Here is a 14,440-nt window from a genome sequence, read left to right on the forward strand (position 1 = left end):
ATGGGGGAGAGACAGACAGACAGACAGACAGACAGACAGAAAGACAGATAGACAGACAGATAGATAGATAGATAGATAGATAGATAGATAGATAGATAGATAGATAGATAGATAGATAGATAGATAGATAGATAGATAGATAGATAGAAAGAAATACCCAAATGTGTATAATAACATAATAGGACAAAACAAATGTAACCTGAAATTATAAACATATAGGGGTCACCACAGCTGAATGAAACGCCAATTTATCCAGCATATCTTTTACACAGCGAATGCCCTTCCAGCCGCAACCCAGTACTGGGAAACACACACTCATATTCACACACATACACTACAGCCAATTTAGTTTATTCAATTCACCTACACCACATGTGTTTGGACTAGGGGAAATGGGAGCACCCAGAGGGAACCCACGCCAACATGGGGAGAACATGCAAACTCCACACAGAAATGCCAACTCACTCAGTCGGTACTCAAACTAGCGACCTTCTTGCTGTGAGGTGACAGTGCTAACCACTGAGCCACTGTGCCGCTTTATATATATACACACACACACACACACACATATATATATATATAATTTTTTTTTTTAAGAAGAAAGGTCTCTATACATATAATTTTCATTCTGATTTTAAAATACCTTAATTAAAGCTCTGCAGCATGAGTCCATTAGCATATTAATCATAATATTATAATCAGTGAGGTCAGACAGGCAACCAATTAGCCCATATGCTGAAGACTCATCCATGTGCTGTTATCTCCGTGAATGCCAGGGTCTGAATCATATTCTGCAGACTCTCTTATCACATGACTGTACGATTAAACAGAAACAGGCTTTTGCTGATACGCTTTTAGGCTGTTCTCTGATTCTGAGTAACCACACATGCACACTCACACATAACCATGGCTTGCATCAATATTCTCTTCTTATCTGTCTGAAATGTCACTTTGTGTCACGAAAGGCCTGCAAACTCAACCTGCACCCCGTGTGTTTTATATTAAAAAAATGCAACTGTGAACTGATGATGTACAGCAGGGTGTTTGATTATGGAAGTCATTGTTTACCTCAGATATTTAATCAGGCTCTCATTGTTTATTATCTGGGTTTTGGTTTCGCAGTGCAAATGTCAGGAAAAGTCCTATTTCTTATGTTTGTTTAGATTTTTTACAGCACTTTAGATGTAATTAGCCTGTCAAGTCCTGCGAAGAGATTATGCCAATCATAGAGGACTTCTAGAGGTCTCCACAATCCTGGACCAGGCTGTATCCTGGTCCAAAAAAACAAACAAACACACATTTGCAATGCTTCCTAAATGAGTGCTTTACAACAAAATAGGGCTATCTTTAACAACAGTATCTGGATGCAGCCTTTATGATGCAAGCTGAGATTGCATCACTCAGCGATGCAATGTCAGACACAATGCTCTCAATGGAGTGAGGGACGTCACTGTGACGGGTAGGGTTAGGGGCGGGGTTAGGTAAGCCCATTAAAAATCATTGGATGCAGCTCAGATTGCACTGCACCAGGTCTGCAGACTCCTCTCATCTTTAAACACTTTAAACATTAGCTGAGCTGAAATGACTGAAAAATTGCTAAAATCCTTGATTCCGTTTTCCCAGTTGGTCTCGCGATTACAGAAGTGTTTATTTTTCTCAGATATACTGTCTAATGAGAGCCAGCGCCGATATTTGATTGCTCTGGATTATTACTGTCGTGTTTACAAAAGGGGAAATTGATTCATTTAAAACTCTGCTTTCTAACTGGTTCAGTTACATTTAAGCATGTATTTTCTTGCTATAGATATGCTACTTTGCAACGATAAACCTCTTGATAGCTGTTGTGTAGGCCATTGGATTTGGATGCACTGTCTGGGTTAAATTATTTGAGGGCAGGATTGTGAGGGTGTGCGGCCAAGGCAGCGATTAGTTATGAGTCCATTAACATGTACAGAATGATTCCGCCAATCCCGGCTTCTCTTGCTGCACATTAATAATGAAGACTTTCTGAATCTTATTTTTTTGTTTTACAATATGCACTGGCTTTAACTGGACCCTTCTTGCAAAGCCGAAATAAGAAACTGTCCTGGGAAAAAACTGGACATCTGGTCACTCATACTGGGGACTATGTTGGAATACCAAGCCAATTCCATGCGTGTTCTAGGCTGGTTTAAGCTGGATTTTTCAGCAGGGTTGGAATCGGTTACCCATAGTAATATTATATGGTATTTTTTTGTCCCTACTATGGATGTCAGTGGCTAACAATTCAGTCTAACAACTCAGTTGTTTCCAACATTCTTCAAAGTATGAGTCCAAATAGAAAAAAAAAACTCGTAATGCTTTATTTGAGGATGAGTATTGGCTGAACTACATGACAATTTTGAAACGGTTTGACTCACAGTCCCTAATTTACATGCTAATTCAATGAAATATGGCCACATAGCCCTACTCTACCCTAGTAGCAAAGAATTCTGGCCCAGATTTGGCAAAAAGCTGGCACAGCAGGCATTCATCCGGCACTGGCATACAGCATGTGGGCCAAACATGGCCCGGGTTTGGCAGAGGTGGCACCGTTTTTAAGGCAGCACACAAGATTTGGGCCAGATGAAAAATGTAGTATTTGGCCCAGATTTAAAAATTTGATAAGTGGTCCATGTGAGTTTGGCCAGTTTTGACCCACATTTAAAATACACTAAAATCATTTTTGAGTAAAGCAAAATAAATTCTACCAATCAGGTCACTTTGAGAAAAAGCATGCCCATAGTGTGCCTAAAGCACATCACTTCATGGGTTTATCAATTTCATTGCAATCGTGACACACCAACCTATCTGGCCCAGTTCAGGCCCAGATATGAGTTATTAACTTGGCTGAGACTTGGCCCAGATATGGTCCGTGTTTGGCCCTTGTCTGGAAGCCAGATTTGGTCCAGTCATGTACCGTAATTCAATGCGGCATGTGGGCCAAGCAAAACCTGATTGTGTGGGCCAGAGCTGGGCCAGAGAAATTTTGCTATGTGGGTAGTGTGAATATTTATGTATCTAATCGCTGCTACGTCACCTGCATCATTTAGTGTGTTTCAAATCCGAATTTATTCAACATTTTGTGCGATTAGACGGTGTGTATGGTGACAAAAAGGTCAGGAGTGATGAGATTAGGTCGTTTCATTGGACATGATGGCCTCCACAGAAGTGCACAGGTTGATTATTGAGGCTTTTGTCTTCCTAAAGGTCTCTGTCCCACTATCACAGTCTACGTAAACCGCACAGGCTCCATATAAAAGACACACCAGCAGCTTAAGAAGGTGTTAGACTTGCTTTTAAACCGCGAAGGATCACTTCAAAGTAGTTTTTAGTGCCTGAAACGTCTCGTCGTCCTGATGTGTAGAGTTGCAGTACTCGTGTTTGGCCTGCTGGTTGCGCTGCTGGGCGGCGCTCAGGCCACAGATGGACACTCGATCTACGGCGTGAAGCTCTGCGGGAGAGAGTTCATCCGGGCGGTGATCTTCACCTGCGGAGGCTCGCGCTGGAGGAGATCTCTGGATGATTCAGGTAGGGTAAATTACATTTAAAGAACGCATGAAATCAAAACTAACCATATTGATTTTGTTAGTTCACATTGCTTGTTTCGTGGTGAACAGAATAATTAGTTTGTTTTCTTAATGTTTTCTCAGTAGTTGTTAATTGTTCCTGTTTTCAGTTAAATTCTCAGATTACGTCTGAGGTATTGAGCGTGACGCACATACTTAGCCACGCCCCCTACTGTCAGTTTGTAATAAAATATAATATAATATAATGTAATATAATATAGGATCAAAACCCTGACAAATGTATCTCGGTCGTGGTTTAAAAATGGCCTTTCACTGCAAGAAGGTCGCTGTTTCGAGCCCCAGCTGGGTCAGTTGGCATTTCTGTGTGGAGTTTGCATGTTCTCCCCGTGTTCGCATGGGTTTCCCCCACCAGTCCAAAGACATGTGCTATAGGTGAATTGGGTATGCTATAATTTGAATGTAGTGTATGTGTGTAAATTAGTGTGTATGGATGGATGTTCCCAGTGATTGGCATCCGCTGCGTGAAACATATGCTGTACAAGTTGGCGGTTCATTCTGCTGTAGCGACTGCAGATTAATAAAGGGACTAAGTCAAAAAGAAAATTAATTAATGAATAATAAATTTGAAAGAATAATTACAATAGAACAAAGAAGACATCAAATAAACAGTTATGGTTTTCTGGAGAGTCAAACAGTATTCAGATACGGATATTTAATAATGTAATGTAAATAACACTGCAGTCTTTATTGTTTTAATAAATCAGTGATTCTTCATTAAAGTTACAAATGTTTACATTATTGACCGAATGCTTTACACTTACTTAACATGCCTTTAAAACACAGGGAAATAATAAAGTTTCACTCTGGTATGGTTATTCTTTGTGATGACTCCACAAATCTTATGTATTCTCAATTGTTGATCAACTGTAATCCCAACTTGACATTGCATATCCTGCGATGTGACTATTGTGGACACACACTTTGCAATATTGGTGCTGAAATGATATATTAGGCAGCCCTAATACAAGTATTCATCTTAAAGTGATGTTTGAAGTCTTAACTGGGTTAATTAGGCATGTTAGGGTAATTTGGCAAGTCATTATATAATGATGATTTCATTCTGTAGACTTTTAAAAAATATATTACTTAAGGGGGCTGATAATATTAACCTTAAAATGGTGTTTAAAGAATTAAAAACTGCTTTTATTCTAGCCGAAATAAAACAAATAAGACTTTCTCCAGAAGAAAAAATATGATCAGACATAGTGTGAAAATGTCCTTGCTCTGTTCAACATCATTTATGTACATATGTGTTGTGCAGGTGATCTGTCCAGTGATCTGCTCTCCGCTCATGATGACGAGGCCTCTGAAAGATGGGCCTTAAACTCAGTCATCCCTGGACTATCATACAGACCCCGTCCCAACTCGGAGACCCCTAGCTGGGCAGCAGAGGCTTCGGAGGGCCCTGTGTTCAGCCGTACCGCCCGGTCGGTCATCTCAGAGGAAGTGCTGGAGGCCCTGCGCACGTCAGACAGGAAAGGCCGTGATGTCGTGGTCGGCCTGTCCAACGCCTGCTGCAAATGGGGCTGCAGCAAGAGCGAGATCAGCTCATTATGTTAAAAGAGAATCCTGCGAATCCAGAGAGCCTGTGGGTTAATAAGAGGAGCCCTTATTATGTGACATTACAGGAAAAATGGCAAGCTTTTAATGTCTTGTAAAAGCCTCTCTGATTGTGCAGGAACATTCTGTTAGGTGATTGGATTGGGGTTTTGGATGGGAAAACTGGATGTAAAATGTTTGCTGTGCTTACAAGATTGGTATATACTGCGTAACCTGTAGTAATATGCAATCTCAAAAATAAAAAATATATTGTTTAAAAAAACAGAAGGAATGTGCAATGCAAATTCTTCAGCGTTTTTTATCTTTCTGTTTAAAGGTTGTTCCTGTGAAATAGTGAAAATGTACACCTGGAATATACAGGAAAAGCCGAATTTAGTCAAAAGTTATCTTTTTTAAAGCATGGTCTCTCTTGGCGTGATGCTCTTGTTTGGGTATTGATTTAAAGTGACGGTCAGTTCAACAAAAATTTTTAAAAAAGGGTGAAAGGGGTAGACTTTCTAGAGTTATTCGCTTTATTTTCTATTTAATTATGAGATTTCAATGTTGCTTTTAGTGACATTTTTAGCTGGGTTAGCTTGTCAGATGGTCTTCATAACCACACTTTTTGATGTACCAATCATACATGTTAAATACACATTACTACAGTTAAAGGGAAAATTATTAGCCCTCCTTTGAATGTTTTTCTTTTTTAAATATTTCCCAAATTATGTTTAACAGAGCAAGGAAATTTTCACAGTATGTCTGATAATATTTTTTCTTCTGAAGAAAGTCTTATTTGTTTAATTTCGGCTAGAATAAAAGCAGTTTTAAATTTTTTAAACTCCATTTTAGGGTCAAAATTGTTAGCCCCTTTAAGCAAAATTTTCGATAGTCTACAGAACAAACCATCGTTATAAAATAACTTGCCTAATTACCCTAACCTGCCTAGTTAACCTAATATTTCACCACATATGATGGCTTAGCAGTCAAAATAGGACAAATGAGCTCATGTATGGGACAGATTTTGGACCTTTGTCAGTGAGGGGTGGGTCTTTTGAACCACCCGAAACCCACAGGCTACGAGGCTGCATTGACATCCATAAATCCATAGGAACAAATAATACTATGAAGCGGCTTTAATGGCTGTTTTTTTTTTCTTTTAAATAAATATTAATTTGTGAAAGAAAGAAACTTGAACAGATTTAAAAGTGACACTCTGGGAAATAAATATACACATTCAAGATGTATATAAAATATTAACTTAATATTTATAGCTTCTAACAGAAATGCTATAAAATAAATACAACCCAAGTAGTTTATTTAGTGCCATTGTATCAGGATGTTTTGGCAAGCTGTTTTGACATTTAATCTGTAACCCGTTTTAGTATCTATTTTCATGTTACTATTGCTTATTTTTTAAATACTACTATCTTTTTCATTAAGTAAACTATAACTATGGAACAGTCTTGATCAGAGTCTAAAACAACGTCAGGATATTAATCAATTTAAAAAAACTGTATAAATATATTTTAGTGATTGAAGGTGATTGAAAAAGGATAAAAAGAGAAAAGTATGATGAAATTTTATTTAACGGCTATTTGCAGTATACTATGTTGTTCTTGTTGTTTCTTTGTTTCTATTTGCAGTACTATGTGTTTTGTTCTTTTTTTTCTTTGGGTCTATGTTACAAAATGAAAAGGTACAATGCCAAAAGGATCAAATATGTTTCATGTAAAAAGAAGAGATAAGTAAAAGAATAAATAAGTTTAAGTAATAAACGAATGATGTATGTGTCTAATGGGGTGGGAGAATAATAAGCTTATGCTTCATCCAATTTCAGCTCCATTTTCGACCATGTTGAAACATATTTCTTTTTGTCAATGATATTTTATGTATGATATTTTTTTTCGAAAATAAATAAATCAAAAATCAAATCAAGTGCTAGTACCTATTCATTAGATACTAGTACCTATTCATTTGATATTAGTGCTTTTTAAAAATATTGTAATGAATTAGTACCAGTACCTAATTTTTAACTACTAGTAAACAAAAATATGCACTAGACCAGTCCCAGCTGGAATACGTATAATCAAAATTGAATAGTTGAATCCCAATGACAGATCATATAGAAAAATTGTAAATTTGGTACTAGTAACAACAGAATTGTTTGTCGCTATTAAAAAAGTAGTAGTATCTAATAAACAACAACTAGTGTCTATTTAATAAGTACTAGTATCTAATGAATAAGTACTAGTAGTATAATATTTTCAGTACAGCAATAGTTTTGCACTGTTCTTTGGCTATTTACACGGAATACCATGTAAATCTACACCAATGTGGAAATAACCACTTATTATTATGGTAATTCAAACTACCACAGTACTTATATGACACCAAATCCTTCATGGCGAGGAGGATAATGAACCTGAATGACCCTCCATTATTTTCGACTTTGTCTCCATCTACAGGATACCTAATGAATTACACTCTTTTAAAATTAATTATACTCCCCACAACCCTTCATTAACGATGCATAACTAACAATTATCGCAAGATATTTAGCTTAATTTTCTATAAAGTTAGTTTACTATTTTTAATATCTATTCAGTAGTCGCGCTTTTTGTAGTTTTATGTTAATGAGACGTGACGTGAGCGCAGCGTCACGGTACGGAAGCCGCACAGATACACAGAGCGCGATTAACGCGTCCGCCATGCATCAGCCGCCGCCGGTGAAATAAGGATACCAGCAAGCACACCGATTAAATCCCATCGAAAATAAGTGGAAAGCCGCGGCGAGCCTTCCGTTACCGTGACCCGACGGACATCAGCGTTCGTGCAGCGGCTGAGAGAGATAAACACAGACTGAAAGAGAGAGAGGGGGATCCACTGACTGAAGGTGAGAGCGTTTGGCGGGTTAGCATAGCTGCTAACGGCTACATCAGCGTCTGTCTCTGTTTATACTTCAGCGTTATACACGCTCACCGCACTGATTTCACCGATTTAATGCGTTTTATTTCGTGTATGGTCGGTTACAGCGTGTGATGTGAGCTGGGGAATTGGGTTAAACCGGGCCGCGTAAACACACACACACACACACACACACACACGGCCTACACACACAATCTCATACACACAGAGATTATACACACACAAACACGCGCTCAGTCATACAAATAATATATACACTCAGGAATACACACATGTAAACACTCGCAGACACACCGAATCTCATACACACAGAGAGATTACACACACAAACACACGCTCATTTGTACACAAGAATATATACACTCAACAACGCGCACACAATCCCATACACACAGAGATTATACACACACAAACACACGCTCGGTTGTCTACAAAAATATATAACCTCAGGAACACACACATGTAAACACGCTCACAGACCCATAATCCTGTACACAAAGAGATTACACAACCAAACACACGCACAGTTATACACATGAATATATACACTAAAGAATACACACGCAACCCCATACACACAGAGATTATACACACACTGGGTTATATACAACAATATATACTCTCAGGAACACACACATGTAAACACGGGTAGGGTAGGGAAATGTCCTCGAGCTGGGATTCGAACTCGCGACGCCCTGACGTGCTATTGCACCATATGTCTGCGCGCTAACCACTAGGCTATTGTGCCGACCTCATACACAAATTATACACACACCAACAAACGCTCGGTTATACACGAGAATATATACACTCAGGGACACACATGTAAACAGGCTCAGTTATGCACAATAATATATGCAGTGCACTCAGAAACACACGCACAATTGCATACACAGACAATTTCATACAAACTGATTATACACACAAAGTACACTCCATTACACACGAGTTTATACACTCAGGAACACACACACACACACACACACACACACACATGTAAACATGCTCAGTCATGCACTATAATATATTTATACTCAGGAACACACAGGCAATCTCATATAAAGAGTATACACGAACAAACACGCACAGTTATACACAAGAATGTGTGTGTGTGTGTATATATATATATATATATATATATATATATATATATATATATATATATATATATATATATATATCTATATATCAAAAACATTCATCCAGACACAATGGCGCCCAAAGGTCTGTTGGAAGTCTATAAGACTATAAATCTGAAAAAAAAAAAACAAGATACAAAGCAGCATCATAACGATATTGAATATGTAAATGCTTAAATAAAAACGTGAATAATTATTTTTGTAAAAACAGTGAGATGTGGATTGATTTAAACTCGGGGTGTGTGTTGAGTCATCTAAATTAGTGCTGGAGCACACGATAATCAGGGTCAGTTCATTTATCTACAGAGCTGTCATTCTCTGACGCTGTTGTAAAATCAAAGTAGTATATTATCGAGTTCTTTTTTTTTAATTATTAGGTGGTTAATTTTCTGTAATAATTATTAATATTCATAGTTCAGATCTAAACCACAGAGATCTTATGAAAGTTCCAGTAAGATCTGAAAATCTGATATGCTCTGGAGCACAGTTGATTTTAGGACCCTGATTGTCGTATTGTTGAAGTTTAAAAAGGGAAATAAAATAATAGATGTTTAAGATTGTTTTAATGGATTTTGTTTTTCAAGATTTATATGGAATAATATATTTACAAATCATGTTTCGTTCCAAAACTGAAAAAAAAACATTTGAAGATATCACAATTAGAAATATATATGTTTTATTTAACTAGCTAAGATTTTCTTTGGTCGCAATACCAAATGACTTAATTAGATGCAATTAGTTTAGTGTTCATTTCCATTGTGGCCATTAGGGTCATGTTTTTTATGTAATTTTTTAGGACAAGTTAATCTTTTCAAATTGTGACCACTTTTAATTTTTTTCCCTGTGAGTGTTTCTATGCAAAGTAGCAAAAACATTACACAGTTTTACCATTCCATTGACGTAATGTTGACGTTCATTCATTTAGCAGATGCTTTAATCAAAAGCCACTTACAAATGAGAATAAAGGAAGCACTTAAAATCACCAGAGAGCAGAAATAGATAGATGCCATCACAAATCCAAGTTAGTTTAGCAGATCTTGAGTGTGTGTGGGACCAAGTAAAAGAGTTTGTGTTGGGAAGTGTCTGGTGCATATTGGCAGTGGCATCAGCAGGTTAATTTTATGATGATAAATCAAAATACAATTGAAATCGAATTAGAGTGCATCATTTAGCAGAAGCATCTTGTCAGCAAATGGATGTCAGTGGGTGCCAGCTAGCATTTTTCGAATTATCTTACTTTGTACTCAACAGAGGAAAGAATCTAAATTAGGTTTAGAACAAGTGAAAGGTGAGTAAATGATGACTAAATTAGCATTTTTGGGTGAACTGTCTCTTTAATTGGCCAATTACTCATGTTTTATGTGAAATATTAGCCACAACATGAGAATGCAAAAACTACAGAATCTTCCTGAGTAGGGCTGCACAATTTTGGAGAAATCTGATTTTGTGATGTTTAGTTTTTCTGCAATTATATATTGCAATTAGGCATGTATTAGATTCCAAAGGTATGTCTACCCTGGCTATGAGTATCACAGTATTGTGATTACTGCTCTAAAATATATTCTTTTTAAATGTCTGGGTAAAAAAACAACAACTTTTTTTCTCCTATTAAACACACTATATTTTATTCTAGGAAACATTTAAACTATTTTGGAGCGGAAAACATGTCAGGTCAAACAATTCACATAAATCATTGACTTCTGCTGTCTTCATTAGTTTTAAAATCAGGTTACTTTACAACTTGAAAAGGCTTCTTTGAATGTCTTTCTTATCTTGTGCAGCCCTATTCCTGAGCATCTGCAGATACACTTGCTCATTCACACACACACACACACACACAGCCCACACGCAAGTCAAACACTCACACACACATTCACACTTGCGTCTGCTGAGATCCCACTTCACCCAGATCAGATGGAAAAGCTGATGTGTGAACCTGCCGCCCAGATGCTTGCAGTCAATATATATATTTAATGCATCTGAGACTCCATTGACTAGACATGTTCATTAATCCCAAAATTCAACCAATCAGCAGTGATGTTTATTTCCCATGGGGTGGTAAACACACACATGTAAACACCCATATACATACATATATACACACACACACACACACACACACACACACACACACATATATATATATATATATATAAATAACATTTTTGTACAACAATAACCTTGCTGCATTTACAAAATATATTAAATAAAAGGATATATATATATATATATATATATATATATATATATATATATATATATATATATATATATATATATATATATATATATATATATATATAATAAACACCAAACAATCAAATGGTAACCTTCTAATTATGTAATTATTTGCTTGTGGTTTTTAATAGTATTTATTTTTTAATTAATTGTTTTTACCATGCAAATAGAAAATTGTTGCTGACATGGCATTAAGTAATAAAATATTTATGATTTGTGTTTTGTGCAGCTCAGGATGGAGTGGCAGCCGGATGAACAGGGTTTACAGCAGGTTCTGCAGTTGTTGAAGGACTCCCAGTCTCCAGATACGGCCACGCAGAGAGCCGTTCAAGAGGTGTGTGTGTGGATCACTTCTCAATCATGTCTATGATGCTTATTGATACGAAACATTTCTCTTAATGTAAAAAAATATTAATATTTTATTGCACTCTCCTGCTTTTTTTAGATTTTTAATCTTAAATCTTAGATGTTTAATCTTAAAAAAAATTATCATTCATTTACATAAAATCTTAGTTTATCTTGTTTATTTTATTGTTACATTTATTTTTTGTTAATTGTTTTTGCAATGCAAGTAGTATTTGTTGCTGACTTGGCATTAAGTAAAAGAAATATGCTATAGCTTGTTTATCTAGCTTTATCCAGAATTCTAGCATGATGGAAAATAACTAGTCAAATATTCTAAAATATTAAAATATTGTATAATATTACTGTCATCATGGGAGAGACTAAATAAATTAGTTATGTTTAAACGTGTGCTGAAAACAAACCTTATGCATTAATCAGCTCTTGGAAAATATTAGAAAAAGAAGAAATTTCACAGGAGAGTAAATCATTTGGACTTTAACTGTATGCAGGAAGTTTAATAATGTCAAGCAAACTTTTTTTTCTTGTGTCATCACAACTGTGACATTGATTTTCACCAATTGGCGTTTCAAAGCAACACTGCAGTGTTTTGTGTATGTAAATATATTTTTAAAATGATTATTTAAAGTCAGTGATTCAGTAATAAAGACATGCACTTGCCTTGCTTTTAATGAACATTTAAAAAAAATTTAATTGGATCACTCATTAATACTCGACCTAGTCAGCATCTGCTAGTAGTTTTAATGTCTTTATTTGTTTATGGATGACATTTCGTAAACCATTCAGCTTCTGCACAAACTCTTGCAAAATATTAATTATTCAAAATTCCCCAAAATATTGATCTTATTTTTTTTAGGTGCTGTATGTAGGTTTTTAACTCTTTAAAAGCATAAAAATACCATAATAAGTTTCATATTTTTAAGAAACCTGCTAAATGAATGTATTTGTGTGTCTGAAAAACGATGCTAAAGTCAGTAATTTGTCTGTCTTTGTTTTGTGCTCTATAACCAGCCCACTGCCTCTTTAGCTGATTGTATTTCAACCACTAGATTAGGGCTGCGCAATATATAATTTCAGCATTTCCGCAATAATCACATCGCAGGATCTGCAATGTTGAATCACTATTGTTGATCAGAATTTGAAAAAAAAAAAAGCAAACATTTGAAAACACTCATGATTCGTGGAGCTTTTGCAACGTTTAACCATAAAATTGCCAAAACATTTGTTATATATGTGTGTTTTTAGCATTTAATTCATTTTAAAAGTATTCAGACAAAGAAATTACATGTTTAACTTTAAGGAAAATTAATTGCATTTATGTATACTATATGGTGCTATTTTACATTAGATTGTTACATTTGTGCATCTAAATGTTGTTAGACTTCCAGAAAATCATATAGCATTGTATATTTTGTTTGCACAGTGTTGTTGCTGTTCTATATTTCTCAGTGTTTGTGATTGGCTTATTTTATTTTGTGTTGATGCACTCTCTCTTACAATATTATCCCAATGTATCGAAAATTATGAATTCTTTCAAAATACACATAAATTTTTCTGCTGAAATGATATAATCAATGTTGCAATATGTATTGTAGAAAAATAAAATATTGCAATGTCAGTTTTATCAATATTGCGCAGCTCTACTCTAGATCCTACATTCTGCAGCTCGAATGATCACAAAAAACTCATTTGACTCATTTTGACTTGTTCTTTTCGTAATGCTTCCATTAGAAACTGGAGCAGCTGAATCAGTTTCCCGACTTTAACAACTACCTGATCTTCGTACTCACCAGCCTCAAATCAGAAGGTCAGTATTATCCCATCATGCATCACCTGTCAAACACTCTCCCATCACATCTCTACAAGCGTGTGCGTGCGTGTGTTTTTCTTTGCAGATGAGCCCACCCGTTCTCTGAGCGGCCTGATCCTCAAGAATAATGTGAAGGCTCACTACCAGAACTTCCCTCCGGCTGTGGCTGACTTCATCAAGAGAGAGTGTCTCAACAACATCGGCGACCCGTCTCCTCTTATCCGCGCCACCATCGGTCAGTCTCAGGCCAGACTTTCTGTAGTGGCTTGCTTAATGAAGTGACTCTCTGAGTTCATTTGTTGTGTGATTGAGCAAACATTGGCCAAACAGCGTAAGCATTGAGTCTGTGTCTGCAGGTATTCTCATCACAACCATCGCATCTAAAGGAGAGCTGCAGACATGGCCTGAACTGCTTCCTCAACTCTGCAACCTTCTCAACTCAGAGGATTACAACACCTGCGAGGTACAGCACATTTTTAATAGAATATATATTGTATAATAAAATTAGGCCCTGTCTACATTAACAGGTATTTTCAAAAAAAAAATATTCTACACCGTTTTAGCTGTTCGTCTGCATAAAAACACACTGAGGTCATTGAAACTTTTTGAAAAAGTTTAGATTTTTTTTTTTTCCTGGGTTCACACCAAATGTGGAAGACTGAGCTTATGAGGCAAATTCCACACATTTGTAGCAAACGTGTCACATATTCCACGTCGTTCGCAACCCTAGATGATAATCTACCTCTGTTCTTTGAATTGACTTGATGCAAGACTTGATGCACTTTGAATTGACTTGATGCAATGTATTGGCGCAA

At 36.3% G+C, this 14,440-nt stretch overlaps 2 protein-coding genes across 3 annotated transcripts in view; both read left to right on the forward strand.

The window, feature by feature from the left end:
- The first annotated feature begins 11 nt into the window (after nt 1-11).
- rln3b (relaxin 3b) lies at nt 12-7,081 on the forward strand. Of its 2 annotated transcripts, none has more exons than XM_021475846.3 (2): nt 12-3,549; nt 4,870-7,081. In XM_021475846.3, the coding sequence occupies exons 1-2, from the start codon at nt 3,378-3,380 to the stop codon at nt 5,166-5,168; spliced, it is 471 nt and encodes a 156-aa protein (XP_021331521.1). In that variant the 5' UTR covers nt 12-3,377; the 3' UTR covers nt 5,169-7,081. The 2 variants fall into 2 exon arrangements, with proteins under 2 accessions (XP_021331521.1, NP_001108535.1); NM_001115063.1 differs by having other exon boundaries at nt 3,378-3,559; nt 4,883-5,168.
- Nucleotides 7,082-7,823: 742 nt separating this feature from the next.
- tnpo2b (transportin 2b) overlaps nt 7,824-14,440 on the forward strand; it is a 30,307-nt gene continuing 23,690 nt past the window's right edge. The window contains exons 1-5 of the mRNA XM_021477402.3: nt 7,824-8,043; nt 11,682-11,786; nt 13,547-13,622; nt 13,711-13,860; nt 13,982-14,088. Of these exons, the coding sequence (XP_021333077.1) occupies nt 11,688-11,786; nt 13,547-13,622; nt 13,711-13,860; nt 13,982-14,088 (432 nt within the window). The 5' untranslated portion in view covers nt 7,824-8,043; nt 11,682-11,687. The remainder of the gene's footprint in view (nt 8,044-11,681; nt 11,787-13,546; nt 13,623-13,710; nt 13,861-13,981; nt 14,089-14,440) is intronic.

Source organism: Danio rerio, chromosome 1, assembly GCF_049306965.1.
Source record: "Danio rerio strain Tuebingen ecotype United States chromosome 1, GRCz12tu, whole genome shotgun sequence".
In the NCBI taxonomy this organism is placed as follows: domain Eukaryota; kingdom Metazoa; phylum Chordata; class Actinopteri; order Cypriniformes; family Danionidae; genus Danio; species Danio rerio.